We start from the raw sequence: 25,014 nt of genomic DNA on the forward strand, positions 1-25,014 counted from the left end.
GGCGGCGCCGAGGCCCGGAGGGGGCGTGGGGAGGGCTCTGAGGCCGGCGCGCGCCGCCCCAGCCCGGGCCTCACACCTCTCACCGGGGCCCGGCCTGGTGAGCGGGAGCGGGCCGAGGAGCAGCAAGTGGCTTCTGCTGGCTTGCCGGAGGACGGAGTGTGCGAGTGAGCTCTCGCACCTCGGTCCCCACCCAGCTCTGCCGCAGAGGTCTGCTGTGCCCAGAGCGTAGGACCGTCGGCCTCCTGCGGGGGCGACCATGGCGATAGAGGGGCCATGTGTAGACCCCCATGCGCTCCTGTCTTGCTGGTGGATGCCTGTTTCTATACTTGAGTTCCAAGGCGGTGTTTGTGACAGAGTTCCTAGGGCTCAGCCTTCTCTCGGGTGTACTGGATTCAATGTAGACATGCTCTTTGGGCCCCATTCGCTGTTAGAAGGTAGGTTTGGGGCCAGCACTTCCACCTTCCTAATGCATCTTCCCCCTCGCCTAGCATGCCTGTGGTATGACGCATGCAGATACTCTACCTACGTGTTTGGCCATGAAGGAGACAGACCGGGAGGCTGTTGCTACAGCAGTCCAGAGGGTCGCTGGGATGCTCCCGCGCCCAGACCAGCTGGACAAAGTGGAGCAGTACCGCAGAAGGGAGGCCCGGAAGAAGGCCTCTGTGGAGGCCCGGCTGAAGGTAAGGCGAAGAGGTCTTGTCACCTGTCTTACTCCTAGGCAGGACAAAGCCATTTGTCTTAAGTTTCTGTTTCCTACTTGATATCGTGATTTCCCAAGTTAGATTTTGCAATGCTGTGGGAGGAGACAGAGATGGATTTTATTTAGCAGTTCTTCCCAACAGTATACAGTGATGTGTCTACTAAGCAGTAGATTTACACAAAGGACTGCACAAACATGAGAAACACCACCATAACAACCACCTTAATAATGGGTAGGACTCCATGTGACTTTTTAGACCACACATGCAAAATGGCAACTGCTTATATATTTAAACCTCTTCTGCAGAGCATTGCCAGAGTACTTTCTCTATGTCGCTTCAAAATATGCAGACCATGTGCCAGGCTGTGGAAGACGGCTAGACATGTTTACAAAGAGCTGTGAACGAGCCGGGCATGGTGGGGATGTGCCTCCACTCAAGAGGATCATTTGAGCCCAGGAATTGGAGGCCAGCCTGGGCATAGTAAGACTCCATTTAAAAAATGAGAGAAGGGAATGGACTGGAGATGAGGCTCAGTGGTAGAACACTTCCCTCATATGAATGCAACCTGGGTTCAATCCCCACCCCACAGGAAAGTATACAGGAGTAAGACACAGAAGAGTGTCATTCTTCCTTAATGTAAGCTCCCAAATGATACAAAGAAGTGAAATTTTACGGTACAAGGTACAGACCTTGACCTTCAGTGGTTGGCATAGAAGGGCATGTTTTTAGGGATTTGGGAGATGACCTTTGAGGAAAGCTTATACTTACACTGACAATACAATAAGTTCTTACCATCTGGAACTGTGTAAGGGCCCCAGGCAAGGTCTGATGAGAATCTATAGATGAGTGTGAAGGAGGTCTGATAAGGACAATATAGACGGATGCCCAGGGCAGGTCTGATGAGGACAGTATAGACAGACAGGTGTATAGGGGAGGTCTGATGAGGACAGTATAGACAGACAGGTGTCCAGGGGGGGTCTGATGAGGACAGTATAGACAGATGCCCAGGGGAAGTCTGATGAGGACAGTATAGACAGGTGTCCAGGGGAGGTCTGATGAGGACAGTATAGACAGGTGTCCAGGGGAGGTCTGATGAGGACAGTATAGACAGATGTCCAGGGCAGGTCTGATGAGGACAGTATAGACAGGTGTATAGGGGATGTCTGATGAGGACAGTATAGACAGATGTCCAGGGCAGGTCTGATGAGGACAGTATAGACAGGTATATAGGGGAGGTCTGATAAGGACAGTATAGACAGGTGTATAGGGGAGGTCTGATGAGGACAGTATAGACAGATGTCCAGGGCAGGTCTGATGAGGACAGTATAGACAGACAGGTGTCCAGGGGGGGTCTGATGAGGACAGTATAGACAGATGCCCAGGGGAGGTCTGATGAGGACAGTATAGACAGACAGGTGTATAGGGGAGGTCTGATGAGGACAGTATAGACAGGAGTATAGGGCAGGTCTGATGAGGACAGTATAGATAGGTATATAGGGGAGGTCTGATGAGGACAGTATAGACAGGTGTATAGGGGAGGTCTGATGAGCACAGTATAGACAGGTTTATAGGGGAGGCATGTGAGGACCATGTAGATGTCCAGCAAGGTGGTTGAGGCCGGATAGCATTCATTCAATTGAGTGCTCTCCTGCCCTCATTTGAGATAACAGTTTTATACTAATTTTGAAAATCTGGTATACTCTTCTTGTCCTGACATTGATCTGCTTTAAGCTTGCAGTGTTAGCTGGTGGTTATCAGTAGGGACTTAGAAATTTTGAGTGGCCATTATGGTCATAGCTAAACATTTCTAATGTAACTCAGGCATCTGGTGACAAGTGCTCCTTGTGGGACTGGTGCTGGCTGCCTCGGTTTTCCTTGTACTCCTGTCTGTCTAGCCGTTGCCATCCTCTGTGCCCTGGCCCCTCAGCTGGGTACCGCCTGGCTGGTGTTTGTCTGTGGAGGGTCTGGGTAAGTGTAGGCGATACAGTGCAGCCAGTTGCTCCAGTCACATCTGATCTGGTTGAGCAACAGGAATCCCACTCCTGAGCTGATGGAATTTCTGATGGGTTTCTTTATCAATAAAGTCTGTTAGGAACCTGAGCCCTGGCAGCAGTGTGGGCAGTGTGGCTGCCGGTCTCTTCCCATGTCCCCAGTGGCATTCGGTGTCATCCAGCAGTCACGCAGGATGACAAGGGAAGTTTTCTCATCAAAGCTTTAAAATGGATTGTTGTCTGTCCCAGGCTGCAGTGAAAAAGAGAAAGTCACCATGAAGTTAAATGCTATTCCTTTCTTTTTTTTTTGGTCGGTCGTGGGGCCTGAACTCTGGGCCTGGGCGCTGTCCCTCAGCTCTTCAGCTCAAGGCTAGTGCTCTACCACTTGAGCCACAGCGCCACTTCCGGCTTTTTTCTTTTTGCTTATGTGGTGCTGAGGAATCGAACCCAGAGCCTCAGGCATGCAAGGAAAGCGCTCTACCACTGAGCCACCTTCCCAGCCCCAAATGCTGTTCCTTTCTTGTTCCTCAAATAGTTCTTTCTGAACTTGTCCCTCCTTAGCACTTGGGCTGTCTCTGGCTCCACTCACCTGTGTGGTATCTCCCTCAGGCTGCCATCCAGTCACAGCTGGACGGGGTGCGCACAGGCCTGAGCCAGCTCCACAGCGCGCTGAGCGACGTCAAGGACATCCAGCAGTCGCTGGCTAACGTCAGCAAGGATTGGAGGCAGAGTATCAACACCATCGAGAGTCTCAAGGATGTGAAGGATGCGGTGGTTCAGCACAGCCAGCTAGCTGCGGCTGTGGAGAACCTGAAGAACATCTTCTCAGGTAAAGGTAGACAACAAAGTCAGGCGCTGGGTGGCTTGCTGGAGTACTCAAAAGGTACCTTCCCGTGTGCACAGCTGTTTCTCTGCAAACTCGAGGAGCTGTGTGGTTAGTGAAGATGCAGGCCCGTATGTTCAGTATACTGCTTAGGCCTGACTTCCAGTGGATGGATAGCTTGATTCCTTGCCTGCTCTTGTTATTTCCCTGATTGAATGAATGTGGGTGGAATTGATCAGCCAAGCTAGTAAGGGCCAGGGGAGAAAATGTACTTCTGTGCCAAGATAGCACAGAGTGGACAGCAGAGCCAGTGCTGTTAGAGGGGGGTCTTCCTCTGGACAGAAGTGGAGTAGCAGCAGTGCACACCCAAAGGGCTGTGGCTTAGAAGAGCGGCAGTTCTCAGTCAGGGAGCGGATGGACTGGGGGTGGGACAGACCAGGGGTCTTGATGTGGGTGACTGGAATAGACCTGGGAGGGGTGGCTAGAGGGCTGGTCCTCTTAGAGTTGGTGGGGTACAGACAGCTTCCCAGCCCTGGACGCAGGCAGTCCTCCCCTGGTATGCTGCCTGCTAGGATCAGTCAGAAAGCCCCGTCCTCTGCAGTTCTTGGAGAAGTGTTAAGCAAGTTTGGTGCTAGTTCTCTAAATGTTTGATTAATTCACCAGTGACTTCACTTGGTATACAGAGTTTTTCTTTGTAGGGAGATTTTTGGCTACTGATTCTAACTAGCCATGGGTCTTTGAGATTTTCTAAGTATTTCTAAGTATTTATCTAGATTACCCAGTTGGGTAGTGTTTCATCTTTTACCATGCTTTCTTACAGTCCTTTTTATTTCTGAAGAGCCAATAGTTATGTCCTACTTTCTGATTTTATTCATTAGAATCTTATTTTCTTAGTCCACCTAAGCTAAAGGTCTGTCAATTTCATTTATCTTGGCAAAGGATCATTGAGTTTTTATTTTTGTGTGTGTGTGTTTTTTTTTAATCTTTGTTTCTCTCTCCTCTAAACCCTTTTATTATGTCCTTCCTGCTAGCTTTGGGTTTAGTTTCTTCTTTTAGCTCCTTTTTTTTTGGCCATGGGGCTTGAACTCTGGGCCTGGGCGCTGCCCTTCAGCTCTTCAGCTCAAGGCTAGTGCTCTATCACTTGAGCCACAGCACCACTTCCAGTTTTCTGGTGGTTAATTGGAGAAGAAGGGTCTCATGGAGGGGTTGGGAAGGTGTCTCAGTGGTAGAGCGCTTGCCTTGCATTCCTGAGGCCCTGGGATTGATTCCTTAGCACCACATAAGCAGAAAAAGCCAGAAGTGACACTGTGGCTCAAATGGTAGAGCTCTAGCCTTGAGCTGAAGAGCTCAGGGACAGCGCCCAGGCCCAGAGTTCAGACCCCGTGACCAACAAATAAAAGAAAAAAGAGTCTCACAGACTTTCCTGCCCAGGCTGGCTTTGAACTGTGATCCTCAGATCTCAGCCTCCTGAGTAGCTAGCTTAAAGGCGTGAGCCATCGGCACTCAGCATTCTTTTAGTTCTTTTAGTTATAGAGTTAAGTTGCTGATTGGAGATTTTTTTTGGGGGGGGGGGTCCGGTCGTGGGGCCTGAACTCTGGGCCTGGACTCTGTTCCTCAGCTCTTCAGCTCAAGGCTAGCGCTCTACCACTTGAGCCATAGCACCACTTCTGGCTTTTTTTCTTTTTGCTTATGTGGTGCTGAGGAATTGAACCCAGAGCCTCAGGCATGCAAGGCAAGTGCTCTACCACTGAGCCACCTTCCCAGCCCTGGAGATTTTTTTTTTTTCATTTAGTTGAAGTATTTCTAGATGCACACTTTTCTTTTAACTTGGGTCCTGTTGCTCCCATATGTCTTGATAGGTTTAGTTTTCATTTCCATTATTCCCTAAGTATTTTTTTATTTTCCCTTACGATGATATCTCTTTTTGCCCTGTTAAGAGTATTGCTTAATTTGTACAAACTTGTGAATTTTTCAGCTTTCCTTGTTACAGATATTTTTATTTGTTTATTTAATTATTGCTGGTCCTGGGGCTTGAACTCAGTTCTAGGCCTGGCACTGCCTTGAACTTCTTTGTGCTCAAATCTAGCACTCTACCACTTGAGCCACAGCACCATGTTTGGCTTTTTCTGAATGTTTTTTTGGAAATTGGAGTCTCACAGACTTTTCTGCCCAGACTGGCTTCAAACCGCAATCCTCAGATCTCAGCCTCCTGAGTTGCTAGGATTATAGGCGTGAGCTACCAGCACAGCACCCACGACTGTTACTGATTTTTAATTATTTGTTTTGCTTGGAAAAGATACTTGTGGATCTACCTTTTAAAAATCTATTGAGGGCTAGGAAGGTCGCTCAGTGGTAGAGCACTTGCCTTGCATGCCTGAGGCCTTGGGTTCGATTCCTCAGCACCACATAAGCAAAAAGAAAAAAGCCACAAGTGGCGCTGTGGCTTAAGTGGTAGAGCGCTAGCCTTGAGCTGAAGAGCTGAGGAAAAGCGCCCAGGCCCAGAGTTGAGGCCCCATGACCGGACCCCAAAAAAAAAATCTATTGAAATACTCCATTTGTGACCTAAATATGGTCTTTCTGGAGAATGTTCTTTTGCACTTGGAAAGAGTGTGTGCCATTCCTTTGTTGCTTATCCAGCTTTCTTGCTCACAGCTATTGCTCTATCATTTCAGCCACACCACCAGCCTTGCTTTTTGTTTTGCTTTTTTAGGTTTTGGGAATTATTTTGCTGGTCCTGGGGCTTGGACTCTGGGCCTGGATGTTGTCCCTGGGGTTCTTTTGCTCAAGGCTAACACTCTACCACTTGAGTCACAGCACTACTTCCAGCTTTTTCTGTGATTAATTGGAGATAAGAGTCTCACTGACTTTCCTGACCAGGCTGGCTTTGAACCTTGATCCTCAGATCTCAGCTTCTTGAGTAGCTAGGATTACAGGCATGAGCTCCCTGGTGCCCAGCACTATTTTAAAATTTTTAATTGTTATTGTGAAGGTGATGTACAAAGGGGTTACAGTTACATACATCAGGAAAGAGTACTTTTTTTTTTAATGGTGAGGCTTGAACTAAGGGTCTGGACGCTGTCCCTGAGCTTTTTTGCCACTTCTAGTTTTCTGGTGGTTAACTGGAGATAAGAATCTCACAGACTTTCCTGCCTAGGCTGGCTTCGAACTGAGATCCTCAGATCTCAGCCTTCTGAGTAGCTAGGATGACAAGCGGGAGCCACCGGCGCCCCGCAGTGCTATCCCTTTCCTTGCTCTCTCCCAGTCCTTCATATATTTTGATGGTTTGTTAGTAAATGCAGAAGTGTCAATTATTATCATCATAATTGTTTTGTATTTCTGGGTGTGCCTTCCATTAATACAGAACGGCTTTGTCTCTCTTCAGTGTATTGACTTACTTTGCCTGGTGTTGGTATTGGCCTGTTTTCCTGTTTTCCTCCACTTGGTGGAGCATCTTTTTCACCCTGTACCTCCATCTGTTTGTGTCTTTCACTCTGAGGTGTAGTTCTTGTAGACAAACATAGTTGAATCACATGTTTTAAAATTCATTCTGCCGTCCCCTTTAATTAGAGAGTTTAATTTGCTTACATTTAAAATGGTTGTTAGGATTACATAATAATTTGTCATTTTGCTGTTTGTTTTCTGTATGTTACATGATACTTTTGTCCCTTATTACCTGTATTATAGTCTTGTATTTTTAATTTTTCATAGTGAAATGTTTTAATTTCCTTCTTGTTTTATGTGTGTTCTGTTGATATGTTCTTTGAGATTACCATAGGGATTACATTTAACATCCTCATATTATATTAGTTCAGTTTGACTTTGTATCAGCTTTACTGCAATAACATACAAAAACTCTTCCTAAATGGTTCCTTTTGGTTACATCTCTATATATGTTGTGTCCAAAAACATAAACCAATAATTTTTACTTTACAGTGTTAGTGTTATAGGTCATATAAAAAACAAAAGTGAAGTTAGTTATACTAGATTTTATCATTGTGTTTGTGTTTACCTTTGCTGAGATTTTTATTTCGTCATGTAACTCTGGGTTGCTGTTTTGTTAGCATTATGGGTTACCGACTAGTGTCTTTTCATTTCCCCCTGCAGGGCTTCCTCCACATCTGGGGTGCCCAACCTTCCCAGCTTTTGTTTATCTGGGAATGTCTTCATTTCTCACTTTTGAATGATAGTGTTTGAGGTGTAAGATTCCTAGTTGATAGTGTTTCCTTCTAGCAGGTTGAACACGTTAGCTTCTGGCCTCCAGAGTTCCTGAGGAGAAGTCTGCTAGTTATGTGTTGAGTTGCAGCTATTGCTGCTCTTTGTCCCTGTATTTCAAGTTTGATCACTGTGTCATGATTTGGACCCCTGCTCTGCTGGAGGTGGGCCATTGAGCTGTGTTCGTATTTTATATCAGACCTGGGAAGTTTCTGTCTCTCACTTTTTCAAAAGAAAGTCTGGGCTGTGCTCTCGCTTCTCTGCCCCATGGTGTGGGTCCACTAGCTTCCGTAAGTGTTGTCTGGTACTTTCTACTCCTCATGTCTGAACATTTCTTTTGGCTGGTTCTTCTCACTTTTACTTTGAATGTATCTTGTGAATTTTTCATTTCAGGTGCAGAGTTTCTTTCTGGTTTCTTTTTATGCTTTCTATTGGTTTGCTTTCTCCATACCTCACTTCAGTTAAACTGTTGTTTCAAAGTATTTTGTAGTAAACCTACCATCACATCTTCCCAGGAGCAGTTTCTGTTGATTGACAAGTAGAGAATGACATTCTTTCTAAAGCATTTTAAAACATCTTAAGTGTATACAAAATGAAGCCTCTAGTTAAAAAATTGTTTGCCTTCCCCCCAGTGGCCCCCAAATGACAATTACAGGATTTTTCTAAATCATAAGGCTATATAGACAAACATTGTATGTTTTCACAGTGCCATTTTGTGCCTTTTCCAGTGCCCGAAATTGTGAGAGAGACTCAGGACCTGATTGAGCAAGGGGCCCTCTTGCAGGCTCACCGGAAACTGATGGACCTGGAGTGTTCCCGGGACGGCCTGATGTGTGAGCAGTACCGCATGGACAGCGGGAACACAAGGGACATGACCCTCATCCATGGCTACTTCGGCAGCACACAGGGGCTCTCGGATGAGCTGGCCAAGCAGCTGTGGATGGTGCTGCAGAGGTCACTGGTCACCGTCCGTCGCGACCCCACCTTACTGGTCTCTGTGGTCAGGATCATTGAACGGGAGGAGAAAATAGACAGGAGAATTCTTGACCGAAAAAAGCAAACTGGATTTGTTCCTCCTGGGAGGCCCAAAAACTGGAAGGAGAAAATGTTTTCCATCTTGGAGAGAACTGTGACAACTAGAATTGAGGGCACACAAGCAGACACCAGGGAGTCTGACAAGATGTGGCTTGTGCGCCACCTGGAGATCATCAGGAAGTATGTCCTTGATGACCTTATTGTCGCCAAGAACATGATGGTGCAGTGCTTTCCTCCCCATTATGAGATCTTCAAGAACCTCCTGAACATGTATCACCAGGCCCTGAGCACACGCATGCAGGACCTTGCATCCGAAGACCTGGAGGCCAATGAGATCGTGAGCCTCTTGACCTGGGTCTTGAACACATACACCAGGTAGAGCCTCCTTCACATCCTAATGAAAAAGCATGCTGGCAGAGAGTTCCCAATCAATCTCCTGCATTGTTTTGCATGGTACTCATGGCTTTGTTTCCTGAGTTGTGGTCTTTCTGGCTGTCCACCTGTCCAGCTGGAGATTGATTAGTCCATTTTCTCTGTTGTGGTTGTAGCCATGTTTGGGTGGGGTCTCTGCTCTCTGCGTGGAGCACCCATGGTGCACTATGGTGGGCTGTTTTCTGTGCTCCTTGTATGTGTTCCTCCTTATGTCAGTGCAGAAAGGTGTGAAGAGAGATGAGATGTCAGGCATGGATGATGATGGTGGTTTCTCAGCTCTGCTGTCTATGTGCAGCCCTTTGCTATGTGGGCCTTGCTCTCTCCTCACAGCATCCTGTCCTGCAGCCTGACCTTGGGAAGCCTTGACCCCATTGCCTCTTATGTGAGCAGCCCCATGCGGCAGGATACAGTTAGATCACATCTGTGGGACAGATGAGGGCAGCAGTACAGGGGAATGTAGCATTAAGGCATGCCAGTGTTCTGAGTGATTAACCCCCAGACTTTTAAGAACTACATACATCAATATTAAGTGTTCCTCACGAGAATGTTTTCCCTGGAACCAAGAAGGCCTTTCCTTCTGTGCAGGAGATGCATATTCCTTTGCTTTCTTTGAAGATGAGTTTTTCATCAGTAATACTATGTATTCATGCCCTAGTCTGTGCCCATTCCACAAAGACCAGTAATGTTTGCAGCAGTGCCTCCTGTTTTTACTTACTAAGTGAAACATGACCATTCAGTACCTCCTGGTGGCTAGGCTTTGGTCTCGTTTGTGAAAATGCAGTAAGTTGAAGAAATCGGTCTCACCTTTGTGGTTTCTGTCCTGCAGTTGAGCCCTGCCTTGTCTAGCGGGTATAGTGGTATGAGGTCAAGTTGAGGTGATTTAAGTGACCACGGCCATTTAAAGAGAGGTGGTATCACAGAGGGACCGCTACAGTGTTATCTCTCTGGGGCAGCATGTTTGCATGTCGGATTGAACCGTAGACTCACCCGAGAGTGTTTCCATGTCCCTCTGGCTTGTCACTCACACTCGGTTTTTACGGTAGTGCAGAGATGATGGGGAATGTGGAATTGGCCCCAGAAGTGGATGTCAGTGCCCTGGAGCCTCTGCTCTCTCCGAAGGTCGTTTCTGAGCTTCTGGACACGTACATGTCAACTCTTACTGTGAGTAGAGCTATGCTGCAGACCCAGGGACTGCCTTGGGGCTGTAAGATAGTGGGACAGCTGTGGACAGGCTCTGCTTCTAGTCTCAGCACACCTGGTGTTAATTGGAGGAGGGTGTTCACTTTGCAGATATGAGAATCTGTTGTGCTCGAGGGCATCAGCTGGTACTGCCATCTGGCTGATGAGAACTCGGTGTCCAGGGCACACATGGTGTTACCCATCAAGATTCTTCATCTTAGTGGTGTGGGGTGGCAGTCAGAGGAGCAAGGGACCAGTCTGACTGCAGAATGACCAGGCGGTCTCATTAAGATCAGGGCTCAGGCTATCCCTGAGTGTTAAGGTAGCATTTGAACCCAGAGCTCAGGATCACTAGGAGCTAGAACGCTGTCTCCCATTGGTACCTGAGCTGACCTGGCTGCGTGTCTCTGATTGCCTGGTCCTGGACAGATGGCCTCACCCTTGGTGACAGTGTTTGCCCACTGGGTCTTCTGCTTCATTCTCCTCTTTATCTGCGGTGAGGCCTTGCCCACATGCAGGGAGAATGCCTAGTGCCCGGTTGCTCCTGAGCTGTCCACTCCCTGGGCTCTTTCTTGGGAGCTGTGATTGCTGAGAGACAGGTACGACGTCTGCTGTATTCAGCTACTCCCTCTGTAGTGAGAATGTTAGGCACACTCAGAGCCTGTTCTTCCCTTCCTTCTCCATGATGCCAAACCTCCAGTCCAACATCATTGCCTGGCTGCGGAAAGCACTAGAAACAGACAAGAAAGACTGGAGCAAAGAGACAGAGCCAGAAGCTGACCAGGACGGCTACTACCAGACAACACTCCCTGCCATCGTGTTCCAGGTGTGAGTTCCTCCGTCCCGTCTCCTGGGTGGCTAGAAGGATCCATCAAGTTTACAGACAGAATTCCTTGATTTTCAGTTAAATAATTCAGTAAGGTGTCAAGAGGTCTCTCTCCCCCTCCCTCCATCTTTTTCTTTCTGGAGCAGTGAGACTCGGGATCCTGTTTATCAGCTGCTACCCAGTGTCACTTTAGATTTCTTAGACAATCCTTCTGGGTCTGAACTGGGAGCTAACTAAATGCTGGTCATATGTGGCATCTCATTCCAACTCTCCAATAGCAGTAAATGGCCAAGGTTTGTTAGTGGAATGCTAAGTAGCTCAGTTTTATTTGGTGACCTTGAGGGAGTCTTGTATCATTTTAAAAGTATTTTCTTGTTCATTAGTCATGGTACTAGTGTTGGACCCATGTGCATTTTTATCATTAACTTACAGCTTGGTGTCCTACTGCCCCTGTGTCCTTGCATCTTTGTTTTCCTTTCTTGCTCTGTGTGTCATCACTGAGGGGCAGAGCAGTTGTGGGTGTTGGACCTCCAGGAGGCAGGAGTTGAGCGCTGGTGGGTGGGCCTTTGTGACGGGGAGCATCCTCACCTTCTCTCAGACCCCAGCCCCCCAGCTCCATCCCATCCCCGCTTGATGATCACAAGCCTACACCTTGAGACCCTTGAAAGTGGGTGAGCAAGAGCTGCTTTGTAGCACGGGCCTGGGGCTAAGGTCTCCACCCAGACGACAGGCACCACCAGCATTGGACTTTCCTTTTCAGTAGTTCCTTTTTTCTCCCCTTTGAATTTGGACTGTCACAACTTCCAGGTGGGATTCTGCTATTGGGGAGATTATGTCAGAATTCTTAAGTTCTCCAATTTTTAGATGTTTGAACAGAATCTTCAAGTTGCTGCTCAGATAAGTGAAGATTTGAAGACAAAGGTACTGGTTTTGTGTCTTCAGCAAATGAATTCTTTCCTAAGTAGGTATGTATTTTTGCCAGTGCACTAAATTTGAAATTATGTTTTTAAAAATTAAGAGCAAAAAAATTGTATCTACTAGCTGAGCATGGTGGTATATGCCTGTAAGCCAGCACTGAAGTAGACGGATTGTGAGTTTGAGACCAGCTTATATTGCATAAAGAGACCAAGTCTCAAAAAAGAAAACAAAAAGATGTTGATCCTAACATGTTAAAAGATAACTTAAGCCTAGACTATCCTCATAAGTCGCCTTCTATTATTATTATTATTATTATTACTTGTGTATGTGTCTGTGTGTGTGCACGCACACACATGCACACATGTGCATATATGATTCCTGAGCTTTCTTGCTCATTGAACTACAACTCCACTTCTGTGTGTGTGTGTGTGTGTGTGTATGTGTGTGTGTGTAGTTGATTGGCACGGACTTTACTAACCAGACTAGCTTTGAACTATGATCCTCAGATCTGTCTCCTGAGGATTATAGGCATGAGCCACCGGTGCCTGGTAGGGTGGGTTTTAGGTGTTGCTTTTGAGTTCCTTACATGCTGGGAGGCCCTTGGCAGTGCAGTCAATGGGACGGACAGTGTTGGTGTTAGAACAAGAGCTCTGGAGAGTTGTTTTCACTGCACTCTCTGGGGCAGGGGACCAGCGCCCCAAGTAACTGTGTGGTGAGGGGACCCTGGGCAAACATGCTAGCAAGCCCCTTCTTCTGAAGTGTTCATGATGGCAAAGAATAGTCTGAACATCGTCTGTGTTCTTCCACAGTCCTTACCTAGAAAGCATCCCTGCTACGCTACCTCTCCACCTCTCTTCCCCAGCCTTGTCCTCTTCTGTCTCTTGGTTTCCAGGTGTAGAGGCCAGTGGCGTCCTGTGTCTGTAACTATAATGCGTGGTGGGCCCGCTCCCAGTGTCTCGGCCGTGTGGTCCCAGCAGGTCTGGTTCTCAGGTCTCTAGGGCCACAGGCCTATCATCCCTCCCCCTCAGGCCAGTCGGCCTGTGCACGGATGCGCACATCACCATCTAGTGGCATCCGGGGTCCATTGTCTTCACACCACCATCTTCCCTCAGACCAGGAGCTGCTCCAAAGGCTTTATTGATTGACGTGATGCAGCCAGATAGACATGTTGTGTCCTTGCAGCCAGCGGTGGTACAGGTGCCAGCCCTGCCCTTCTCTCTCCTTAGAACCTCATCTGTTGCCTGTCTCCAGAGTCACAGCCTGAGTCCCCTCGGTCCAGACTCAGGGTCCTGGCCCAGGGCCTCTACCCACCGTGGGTCATCACGCCTGGGCTCTCGCTGAGCCCCTTTCTGTGAGGCAGTTCTTGTGTGACGTGTAACTTTCTCTGACAAGTCCCTAGTATGAATTTTTTACCTAATTTCTTCATAATAAGTTGATAAAGGGACATTTTACCTAACTTTGGATAACATTTCTAAAATTGTTATTTATGTTTGGAGGTGAATTGTTCATGAAATAAGATAATATTTTAGCTGGCACCAGTAGCTCATGCCTGTAATCTTAGCTACTCAGGAGGCTGAGATCTGAGGATTGTGGTTTGAAGCCAGCCCCTAGAGTACAAACCCCAGGACTGGCAAAAAAAAAAAAAAGAAGAAAAGAAAGAAGAAGAAAATACTTTTCCTGGATCTTTTTTTTTTTTGGTTGGTTGTGGGTCTTGAACTCTGGGCCTGGGTATTGTCCGTGAGCTCTTCAGCTCAAGGCTAGTGCTCTACCACTTGAGCCACAGCGCCATTTCTGGTTTTCTGGTGGTTAATTGGAGATAAGAGTCTCACAAACTTTCCTTCCGGGGCTGGCTTTGAACCACTAGTATTACAGGTGTGAGCCACAGGCACCCGGCTTTTCCTGGATCTTATAGCCACACTTCAACATCTTTATGGTCCACTACTGAACCATACGAAATTATTTTTAACACCCACTTAAGACAACTTCCTGTTCCCCCACTCCTGTGAGCCATGCCGGGGTTTATGGCTGAAGTCTCCCAGTCTGGTGGTGGGACGGGCCACTGGGCAGGTGGTCAGCTGGTGCTGGAGGCGGCTGTGTAGCTCCCTTTGCTCATGCTGCGGATGTGGTTGCAGATACAAAGATGAGGCCCAGCTGTACAAAGAAGAGCACCTGAGGAACCGGCAGCAGCCGCACTGCTACGTGCAATACATGGTCGCCATCATCAACAACTGTCAGACCTTCAAGTGAGTGTGTGGGGTCACGGAGTGCAGACAGCAGACAGCGGCCCCCTGACCCTGAGCTGTTCTCTTGCAGAGAATCTATCATCAGTTTGAAAAGAAAGTACTTAAAAAATGAAGCCGAGGAGGGTGTGTGTCTGAGCCAGCCAAGCATGGATGGGCTTCTGGATGCCATCGCCAAGGAGGGCTGCAGCAGCCTGCTGGAGGAGGTCTTTCTGGACTTGGAGGTGGGCCCGGCTCCCTTCAGAGCCCTGGAGCTGTGCACTGTGGAGCTGAGCCTGAGCCTCTCAGCCTGCCTGTTAGAGTGCTCTGTCCCCCTGCCTCGGGTTGACCTGAGCTGAGCTGTGTCCTCAGGTCTGTTAAGCCAGGGCCAGAGGGCCTCTGCCTATTTTGCATGACACAAAGCCTGGGAGAGGCTCCAGGGCCATGTTAGGCACCCATCTGTGTGATGGGGAGCATGAACCCATCACAGTGCCCCCAGAGGATAAAGACAACCCTTCACACATGCAGAAATCATGAACGAAGTGAGCTTTACTCGTACCAAAGGCATACGTACTCCAGAATAGAGTTCCACTTCAGGATTTGGAGATGGGTTGGCACTGTCTAGATGCATTGGCCGAAGCCACCATATGTTAAAAAAAAAAAAGCCATGGTCATCTCATGGGCCTGTTAAAAAGGAAACACTTTGGAAGTGAAAGCTATGCTTGCTTGTTAAGAGTGGAAAGGTGGGGGTGTCCATGCCACAGGAACATCATGCCTGAACCTCTCTCCAAAATGGTTATGAGAAGGTGTTGCTTGCAGTTATCAAAAAATAGTATAAAAAATTAGACAAAGGCACGAATGACCTCCACTTGGGAAAAGAAAGATCAGTGTCTGACCATGAAGCAGAGTGCCCAGTCCACTGGTCACCAGAGAAGCACCTATTAATGCTTTTTCTTTTTTGTCAGTCATGGGGCTTGAACTCTGGGGCCTGGGCGCTGTCTCTCAGCTCTTCAGCTCAAAAGAGCGCTCTACCACTTGAGCCATAGAGCCACTTCTGGTTTTCTGAGTGGTTTATTGGAGATAAGAGTCTCATAAACTTTCCTGCCTGGTCTGGCTTTGAACCATGATCCTCAAATCTCAGCCTCCTGAATAGCTAGGGTTACAGGCGTGAGCCACCGGTGCCTGGCTTGCTGTTACCTTTTTTTGTGTGTGTGCCTGGCTGCATTCAGGGCCTGAGTGCTGTCCCTTAGCTTTTTCATTCTACCAATTGAGCCATAGTTCCTCTTCTGGCTTTTTGGTTGTTACTGGAGGTAAGAGTCTGATAGACTTTGCTGCCTGGGCTGGCTTCACACTTCAATTTTCAGATCTCAACCCCTTCAATAGCTGGAATTACAGGCATTGAGCTCACACACTGGTGTTATTTTTTACTTAGCAGACTTGCTTGATCTGGTTTTGAGGTTTGTTTCTGTGGTGCTAGAGATTGAACCCAGAATTTTGTCTGCTTGGAACCCACAGCCGCAGCCTGATGATGGCTACATTGTGTACACATAAACCTGAGCATCAGAAGTTGCTTGTGGAGAATCTGTTTTCTCATTGCTTATATTCTATTTAGAGCTAACTATTTAGTTAGGAAGTACTTACTGGAGTTTTCATTTACATACTTGGTGAGTGAGGGATTCCACTTTAAGAAATCTCATATGAAAAAAAATATTTTTATTGCACTGCTATTTATAATTGTAAACTGTGAAAAATATTTAAATGTCCCAGTGCTCAGAATTGGGTAAATAAATTATGGAATAGTCATATAACACATATGTATAGCTATCAAAGGTAAAGATTTGCGCCATCATTTGTGACGCTCCTCGCAAGGGTTGTATGAGGCAGGTGAGCTCTCTTGTAGCAGAATTGTTACAATCAGAGTCAGATCAGAAGCCACCCTCCTCCCCCCCCCAGGAGTTGTGATTTCTGCACATTGTATAAGGTGGCAGTTTCCGTGATCTTGTGCTTTTCAGCAACATCTAAATGAGCTGATGACAAAGAAGTGGCTACTCGGGTCAAATGCCGTGGACATCATCTGTGTCACTGTGGAGGACTACTTCAATGATTTCGCTAAAATCAAAAAGCCATATAAAAAGGTGAGCATGTGGGCTAAACTATCTCCTTTCTGGTTTATTTTATTTATATATTATTTTGTTGTTGTTGGTGGTGGTGGTGGTAGGGCTTGAATTCAAGCCCTGGGCACTGTCCCTGAGCCTCTTTGTGCTCAAGGCTAGCATGTTACCATTTGAGCCACGGCACCACTTCCGGTTTTTGAGTGGTTGGAGGTAAGAGTCGTGGGAACTCTTGCCTGGGTTTGCTTCAAACCGCAATCTTCGGATCTTAGACTCCTGAGTAGCTAGGATTGCAGGCGTGAGCCACTGGCGCCCGGCAACTGCCAGGGGAGGCAGGTGGTCAAAAGGAGGTCAGGTGGTAGGCTTGAGTGAAGATGAGTATTCACCGAGCCCCTCCCAGAGCTCCATGTGGCCTGCACCGGGAGGGTGGGAGCTGCAGTGGTCCTGCCGGAGACCCTTGCAAAGCCCACTGCCCCACCATAGGCCCTGGAAGGGAGTACGATAGTGGCTGCTACCTTACTTTTCCCAGAAGAGGCCAGGGGTGGCCTGATTGGGTCTTGGAGGCTGTCTAGAGCTCAGTGAGAGATGAGAGTCAAGTCCCCTCCACCGGCTGTGTGGGTCTCCATTTGCAAGCCTTTGCAAGTTCCTTGTCCAGATTTCCCTTGTCTCCACTGCTGCTGACATCATTGCTTTTTAGGACTGCTTGTTTCTGGTTGATAGACAGTAGTTTGATAGATGGTGCCGTGTTCTGGCAGTCCTTTGGAGGCTGGTCTGGATGGTGGTTGTACTTGCAAATTGTGATGTGTGTGCTTTCTCCATGTCTGGTCTTCCCATCTAGCTCCTTATTTTAAGAAAATCTGTCTCTCTGCCTTTAAAGGTGATGCCTACTGGGAAACGAGGTTTAACTGCCTGCCATCCTGGCCTTTCACAGCTGAGAGGCTTCTGTGGGAGGTCTGTGGGGGCCTTAAAACCCTATCTCTGGTCAGTTTTCAGGGTGGCAGAATGTATTTACAACTGGCACAAGGACAGCCCTGGCTGTTGCAGCACTGGTCCTCACCAGAGCAGGAACCTGAGACGGCTTAACAGGACTGTTGGTTGGTTCAGACGTGTATCCTCAAGGTTCAGGAACCTCATGATGCCAGTCTTTGGGTACCTGAGGCCTGGCATGGTGTGGCGTGGTTGTCACCTCTGGACTGATGGCTTCTGGGGAGGGCTCCACCACGCTGTGTACTGGGGATGAGTCACTCGTGTGGCATGGCCACAGCACACGGTAGAGTGCCTTCAGAAAGACTGACCTGAGTAGCTGACCCACAAAGGATACCTGCTTGGTCAGTGAGTGTGAAGGGCCATCCACCCTTGCAACTACCAGTAGGACCTTGAGATCAGGAGCAGGACACGGAGGAAAGAGGCTGTGTGTATGATGTTTGAGGGGTGTGTGTGTGTGTTGTCTGTGGTACATGTCTATTATGTACATGTATGTTACATGTCTGTTATGCATACCTGCACATGTTCATATGATATGCATGTGTGTTACACAGATATGTGTGTTTATGGCATGTACTGTGTACGTACTGTGCACACACGGTACGTACTTGTGCTTTGTGCCTGATGTTTCACGTGTATACATGTGTTTACACCTGCATGTGCTGGGTTTTTGGTCAGTCCTCCCTACCTGAGCTTGGACAGGCTAAGGTCTGATAGGTGCTGACACAACCCGGGAAGGTAGACTAGCTGCTGCTGGCTCCAGACCTCCCATCTAGATGGGGCAAGCTATTCTGAAGAATGGGAGCACGGTCGCTGTTGAGCTCGATGCAGCAGAAGCTGCCTGCACACCAGGGGTGTTGGTCAATCGCAGCCACTGTGGCATGCTCCCAGGACTGGCACCTGGCCGGACCGTCCTTCCCTTCCCCACCTATTTATGTACTATTATGTGACAGAAGATAATTGGGAATGTCTTCAACTATGTCCAATTGCAAGTGCTACCCTTAGTCCTCAAGTTACCTGCTTCTCTCTTCCTGACGTTTGATATAAAGCAAAAGAGCTTTCTTTAGAGTAATGATCATTGCTGCAACTTTTTGATAAACATTTTTTTCTCTAGTTTAGAAAGAACTTTCTATTTTCTAATATATATATGTGCGTGCGTGCGTGTGTGTGTGCGTGTGTGTTTTGAGTTTGTTTTCAGCTATGATATAGTAGCACTTTTTCTATATCTCCTGAGAGAAGAGTCTTCCTCTTTTACCTGGTAAAATACTTTGAAGATGTTTCTGTCATTGGTATCCCGTTCCATCTCTCCAGGATAATCCCTCAGTCACTGTGCTGGTTTTTCATTACTATGACAAAAATACCTGAGAAAACTGCTTATAGGAGGAGTATTCATTTTGTCTCACAACGTCTTAGGTTTGGATCAGTGGTGGAGAAGGTGGGTAGAACAGAGAAGCGCTTGTGGTGGCTAGGAAAACAATATATGCTTGCCCCTACCCAGTCAGAATGGCCTCCCCATTTAGTTAACTCTGTCTGGAAAGCCCCTCACAAGGTGGACAAGGAGGAGTACTCCACTAATCTAGGTGCCTTGTCAATTCAGTCAAGTTGACAACAAAGAGGAACTGTCACAGTCATGCATGATATCTTTCCACCTGTGCTTCACTGGATTGTTTTCTGATGTTTTGTTCAGGACTTTTTTTCATCTGTGCACACGAGGATTTCAGACATGGGCCACTGGTGCTCAGTTTTCCTCCCTGGTTTTCAATGGTGACTGAAATGGTGATCAGGACCGATGGCCTCATGGGCTGATGTAGAAGAAGCTCACTTCTTCCATATGATCTGGGAGTTTTTGTTGTTAGAATTACATGTTCCCTGCTCATGTAATTGTAACCACTCTGGACAGTATTTTCACACTTAAAAAAAAATTACATGTTCCCTTGGAAATCTGGTAGAGTCTTCTGTACTTGTGAACTGCCATTTCCTGTGGAAATACTTTGAATGTGAATTTAGTTTGTAAATGCCCAGGGACATGTATGTATGTATGTATGTTTTGGAGGAGGACAGTACTAAGGGTTGAACTCGGGGCCTCTTGCTTGCTAGGCAAATTCTCTTCCACTTGAGTCCTTTCTGTTTCTTCGTAAATCAGTTTTGTTCATTTTCACTTTCTAGGGCCTTGTGATTTTCACTCTTTATGTTAGCTTCATTTCTAGTGTTGCTTATGTACTGTCTCTTCTCCCTTCACCAGTTTAATGTCTAAGTGCATTAACAGTGTAAAGATGCAGTATGCGGAGTAGTGTAAAGCTGTAGTACACGGAGTCATGATCCACTACCTGCCCAGGTAACTAGCACCCAGTCCAAGATACATATCATGAATGTTACCTGTCCCCTGCTAGGTCCTGTTCCATGACAACCTAGCCCTTGCCTTTTTTTCTGTAATTGTTTCCCTATGTGTATATCCTTGAAAATAGAGCAGTGCTGCCTGCTTTTCAATGTTGGATAGGTTGGGTGACTCCATGCACTGCTCAGGTCTGGTTTCAGCTCAAACCAGTTAAGGGAGCCGATAGCAGTGTGTTCCCCCCCCCCCCCCCGCACTGAGCACACCTAGATATCCCCAGATATTAAGGCCTTGCTGCGTGTGGGGCCTGTGTGTGCTGTGCATCTTTGCAGGAAGGTGCTTCCTGTCCCCATGGTACACTGGGCCTACTCTTGGTCTCCGTAGCACCAGGGCCTTGTGTGCTGGTCGCTGGTTATGTCTGTGCTTTTTTGTTTTGTTTTGTTTTGTTTTTTGGGTCCAGTTGTGGGGCCTGAACTCTGGGCCTGGGCACTGTCCCTCAGCTCTTCAGACCAAGGCTAGTGCTCTACCACTTGAGCCACAGCACCACTTCTGGCTTTTTTCTTTTTTCTTATGTGGTGCTGAGGAATCGAACCCAGGGCCTCATGCATGCAAGGCAAGCGCTCTACCACTGAGCCACCTTCCCAGCCCCTGTCTGTGCTTTTTAAACTGGCAATTCTCTGTTAATGGGACTGGCACCCTATATCTGATAGGTCATTTGTAATTTCTCTTTCTGAGGGGACATCAAGTTTTCCACATCTCTGCCCTGGACTGTTTTTTTTTTGGGTTTTTTTTTGTGTTTTTTTTGGGTCCGGTCGTGTGGCCTGAACTCTGGGCCTGGGCACTGTCCCTCAGCTCTTCAGCTCAAGGCAAGCACTCTACCATTGAGCCACCTTCCCAGCCCCTGGACTGTTGTTTTTGCTTGCTGGCTTTTTGCATGATTTGTATGTTCTAGCCTTCCTACTTCTTACCTGACAGGATTGTGTTGTAGGACCCTTCTGCTCTGCTCCTCTCTAAAGTAGGCTGTCATGTTTTCCTAAAAAAGCCCTAACTGGTTCCTGAAAGTGGGATACTCCAGTGGCTCGTGCCTGTAACTACTCAGGAGACTGAGACCTGGGAGATTATGGTACCAAGCCTAGGCAGGGAAGTCCTAGACTCCCGTCTCCAATTAACCAGCAAATTGCTGGATGGGAGGCGTGGTTCAAGTGATAGAGTTCCAGCAGTGAGCAGGATAGCTCTGTGAGAGCTTGAGGCCCTGGCGCCCAAGGCCGTGAGGATGAGGCCCAGGCCAGCCTCGTCCAGTGTGACTGTTGGCGTGGTGAGAGAGCGGAGCACCGCCATGCACACGCACACAGGGATGATAACGGGGGTGGGGTGGGGAGGAGGACACACTGAGAGGGAGCCCACCCTTGTGGTTCCCTGTTCACATGGTCATGAATTCCATGAAGAAACTTGGACTATACTAATCCAATGCCCTTCATTTTAATTCATCAACTTTTTTTTTAATAGTGGATTGTTTTTTGTATCTTAAGAAATCTTTCCTAAGCCCAAGGCCATCAACATTATATTGAAACCTAGCCTTCAACAGGGCTCTACTATCTGTCAAGTTTACATTTTAGCAGTTATATTTATTTCTAGAAACTGTAGTTGTGGGCTGGGAAGGTGGCTCAGTGGTAGAGCGCTTGCCTTGCATGCATGAGGCCCTGGATTCGATTCCTCAGCACCACATAAGCAGGAAAAGCCGGAAGTGTTGCTGTGGCTCAAATCGTAGAGGGCTCGCCTTGAGGTGAAGAGCTGGGGGACAGCGCCCAGGCCCAGAATTCAGACCCCATGACCAGCAAAAAGAAAAAAAAAAAAAGAAATGGTAGTTGATTGTTCTGGTCAGCTGTTGCACACACAGGTAGCAGTTTCTGTGTGTTGTACACAGAGCAATTTGGCCCACAGGGCTGACCTCCTTGGTCCTCTTGGAGCTTTGTGCCTTTACCAGCCTGATAGCCTGGCTGTGCCTAGTGGTGTACGGTGGGCGGGGTCGGGGGAGTCTCTTTTTGCATAAGGGTAGATTAGCTTGTGAGGGTATTTAACTCACTCCTGGGGAGCAGACTGGAGCTGCCTGTGCACAGAGCCTAGTACCACTGCCAGCCATGCTTGAAAAGATGACATTCACTCCATCCGCCCATATTGGCTTCCAGTCCTTTCCCTTGTCCTGTTAATACCCTTCTCATTTAGGGTTTTCCTTCTCATTTGGATCCTTCTTGAGTCTTATCCAGATATTTGGAGCCACAATTCCTTTTTTCACTGGCCTGAGACCATCTCTAGAGGAGGCTCGGCTATGGGCTTCACGGAGATCTAAGGCTGGAGTTCACCTGGCTTAAGTTTTCCTTCTGATGAGGACTGACGAAGAGGGATCTTAGGGCCTCCAGTGGAGTTGGCGGGGGCCCTGGGAAGAGCTCACATCGAGTTGGTGCTAGGCTGGCCTTGCCTCTTCCTGCCAGAAAACCCTTCCTAGATGACTTCCATCCTTTGGATGACTGGCACCAGCTCATGTAGGAAGCAGGTTTTCTCTGGGCTCTGAATCCTATCTGCCTTTTAGAAAAGCTCAGCACAAATGTGGGCCCCACAGGCTGTGTGTGCTCACCCTCCTGCCTGCTCTTGTGCGGTGAATCCTGTATACCGTAGTTCATAGTGACATCCCAGTGTAACACGGTTACTTTAAAATCCTGTCAACAGTGCCAATAGAATTAAGAGAGCATGTGCTCTGGGTTGACCCAGGCTTGATGAGGGCCTCCCAGCCTGCTGGAGGCTCTGCGACTGAGCGCCCTGCCTCTCTCCACAGAGGATGATGGCCGAGGCCCACCGGCGTGTGGTGGTGGAGTACCTGAGGGCCATCATGCAGAAGCGCATCTCGTTCCGCAGCGCAGAGGAGCGCAAGGAAGGGGCTGAGAAGATGGTCAGGGAGGCGGAGCAGCTCCGCTTCCTGTTTCAAAAGCTGGCGTCTGTGAGTAGCAGTGTGGCCCAGCGCCTGGGCCGCTGTGTCCCACGGCTTAGATTTGGTGGCTGTTGTGGTAGTTAGGCCATGCGTGGACACCAGTCACGTCAGGACCCAGAGTGGGGTCAATGCTGTCTGGAGGGACGTGTGAATTTATGTAAGGCTAACGTGTGGCTGCAGCTCCCGGACGTGCTTTTAGGATGATTTCCCTCCACTCCTCAGCCCTTGTCTGTTCTGTAAGGTGCTGGTTACCACCCAACATTCTGATTCCCAGTTTTGGATATGACTAGATGCTTCTTACCATGTCTTTCCCTGGCCAATGGCCAAATCCCTGCAAGAGATTGTCTCTGTGCAGTCCGCCCTCCCCCTCACCCCCTTTGAGAATGAATCTTGAAGTGTTCATGGGGTGCCTGGCCAGATAAGGGATTTGACTGTGTTAGGATCAAGTGGGCCTCCTACTCGAGTGACAGTCAAGAGCTGACCTTGCCCTGCCACTGTTTTCCAGGGATTTGGTGAAGATGTGGATGGACACTGCGACACGATTGTTGCCGTCGCAGAAGTTATTAAGCTCACAGACCCATCTCTGCTGTACCTAGAAGTCTCAACTCTGGTCAGCAAATACCCGGATATAAGGTAATGGCGGAACATCTTCCCACTGGATCTGGTGTAGCAATGAGTCATTGGAAGAATAGCTGTATGCAGCAGGTTAGGGTCGGCTACGCCTGTGCACTTGCCTCGTGGCCAAGCCTGTGTCTGAGTGAGTATAGGTTGAGGGCCTGTTCTAGGTACACAGTGAAGCTGGTTTTAAGCAAGATGGGGTAGTGGGGTGCGACTGCGTTGATGGATGGGAGTACAGATGACCCTAAGGAGTTCCAGCCTGTGATGCTTGTGCAGACGAAAGGAAGGGAACTCACTGCCGCGTGTGGTCACGTGTGTGAGGAAGGGAGCTCACTGCCGTGTGTGGTCAGGACATCTGTGTGTGTGTGTGTGTGTGTGTGTGTGTGTGTGTGTGTGTAAGGGAACTCATGGCTGTGTGTGGTCAGGACATCCACCTGTGCAGTCTCAGGTGCTCCCAGACTTCTGACCCCTGAGCACAGGCCCAGCCTCTGAGCCCTGAGGGGCATGCTTCTCCATGGGCCGAGTGTACTGGTCTGCCTTGTTGCTTCCACCCTGATGATAGGAGAAGAGCTGTGATCCTGTGTCCTCCAGGGTGATCCTTGAATCCATGAGGGATTCTCCTTGATGTATTTATTTTTTTGGTAGTCCTGGGATGGCGTTGGGCAGGCTCTCTGCCTTCTAATAGTCCCTGCCCCTAAGCACGTGATCTTTTTTCACCATTCTAAAAAGTTTTAAGACTGGTATTTAGAAAGTCCTTTGTTCTTTTTTTTTTTTTCAGGTAAGGGGTAGGTTTATTCAGTAGACCTGCTGGGAGAGAGCTGGGAAAGAGAGCTGGGAAAGAGTTGGGAAAAAAGAGAGAGCTGGGAAAGAGAGAGAAAAGAGCTAGAAAAGAGCAGAGAGAGCTGGGAAAGAGAGAAAGCTGGGAGCCGGGCGCTGGTGGCTCACGCCTGTAATCCTAGCTACTCAGGAGGCTGAGATCTGAGGATCGAGGTTCAAAGCCAGCCCGGGCAGGAGAGACCGTGAGACTCCTATCTCCAATAAACCACCAGAAAACCGGAAGTGGCGCTGTAGCTCAAGTGGTAGAGTGCTCACCTTGAGCTGAAGAGCTGAGGGACAGCGCCCAGGCCCAGAGTTCAAGCCCCACGACCGACAAAAAAAAAAAAAGAGAGAGAGAGAAAGCTGGGGAAAAGAGAGAAAAGAGCTAGAAAAGGGCAGAGAGAGAAGTCTTTTGTTCTTAAGGGTAGAAAAAGAAGCCTCAGAAAGATGAAGCCTTGGGCTTCTCTAAGGAAGAAGAAGTGCCCTTTGCAGTTCTCAGCACCTGGCCCCATGGGTGTGACGGTGACCACGGGTGTGGGGTGATAGGCCCGTGGAGTAGGGTTCGGCTGACGTTGTTCTCCTGCAGAGATGATCACATTGGTGCACTGCTGGCTGTGCGGGGAGATGCCAGCCGGGACATGAAGCAGACAATCATGGAGACACTGGAGCAAGGCCCCACGCAGGCAAGCCCCAGCTATGTGCCCATCTTCAAAGAGATCGTCGTGCCCAGTCTGAATGTGGCAAAGCTCCTGAAGTAGCTTTGTCATGCAGCTCATGTCTCATCTCAGAAGTGCATTAAAGAAAGTCACTCTCTAGGAGCCCTGTTTGGTGTTA

The 25,014-nt window shown here is 48.2% G+C and overlaps 1 protein-coding gene across 1 annotated transcript; it reads left to right on the forward strand.

Moving 5' to 3' along the window:
* The first annotated feature begins 440 nt into the window (after positions 1-440).
* Exoc3 (exocyst complex component 3) lies at positions 441-25,014 on the forward strand. The gene is made up of 12 exons (XM_013013870.1): positions 441-680; positions 3,302-3,521; positions 8,456-9,137; positions 10,238-10,355; positions 11,074-11,199; positions 12,064-12,164; positions 14,250-14,360; positions 14,431-14,581; positions 16,349-16,471; positions 22,594-22,755; positions 23,252-23,379; positions 24,767-25,014. Exons 1-12 carry the CDS (start codon positions 501-503, stop codon positions 24,936-24,938), a joined length of 2,274 nt encoding a protein of 757 aa, XP_012869324.1. The 5' UTR covers positions 441-500; the 3' UTR covers positions 24,939-25,014.

Source organism: Dipodomys ordii, unplaced genomic scaffold (assembly GCF_000151885.1).
Source record: "Dipodomys ordii isolate 6190 unplaced genomic scaffold, Dord_2.0 Scaffold21, whole genome shotgun sequence".
In the NCBI taxonomy this organism is placed as follows: domain Eukaryota; kingdom Metazoa; phylum Chordata; class Mammalia; order Rodentia; family Heteromyidae; genus Dipodomys; species Dipodomys ordii.

Bases quoted from the DNA above. Each gene is read 5' to 3' on its own strand.
- Exoc3 (XM_013013870.1), top strand. From the start codon at position 501: ATGACGCATGCAGATACTCTACCTACGTGTTTGGCCATGAAGGAGACA. The intron at 9,138-10,237 runs GTAGAGCCTCCT...TTTTTACGGTAG, and splicing joins GTCTTGAACACATACACCAG to TGCAGAGATGATGGGGAATG. The intron at 23,380-24,766 runs GTAATGGCGGAA...GTTCTCCTGCAG, and splicing joins AGCAAATACCCGGATATAAG to AGATGATCACATTGGTGCAC.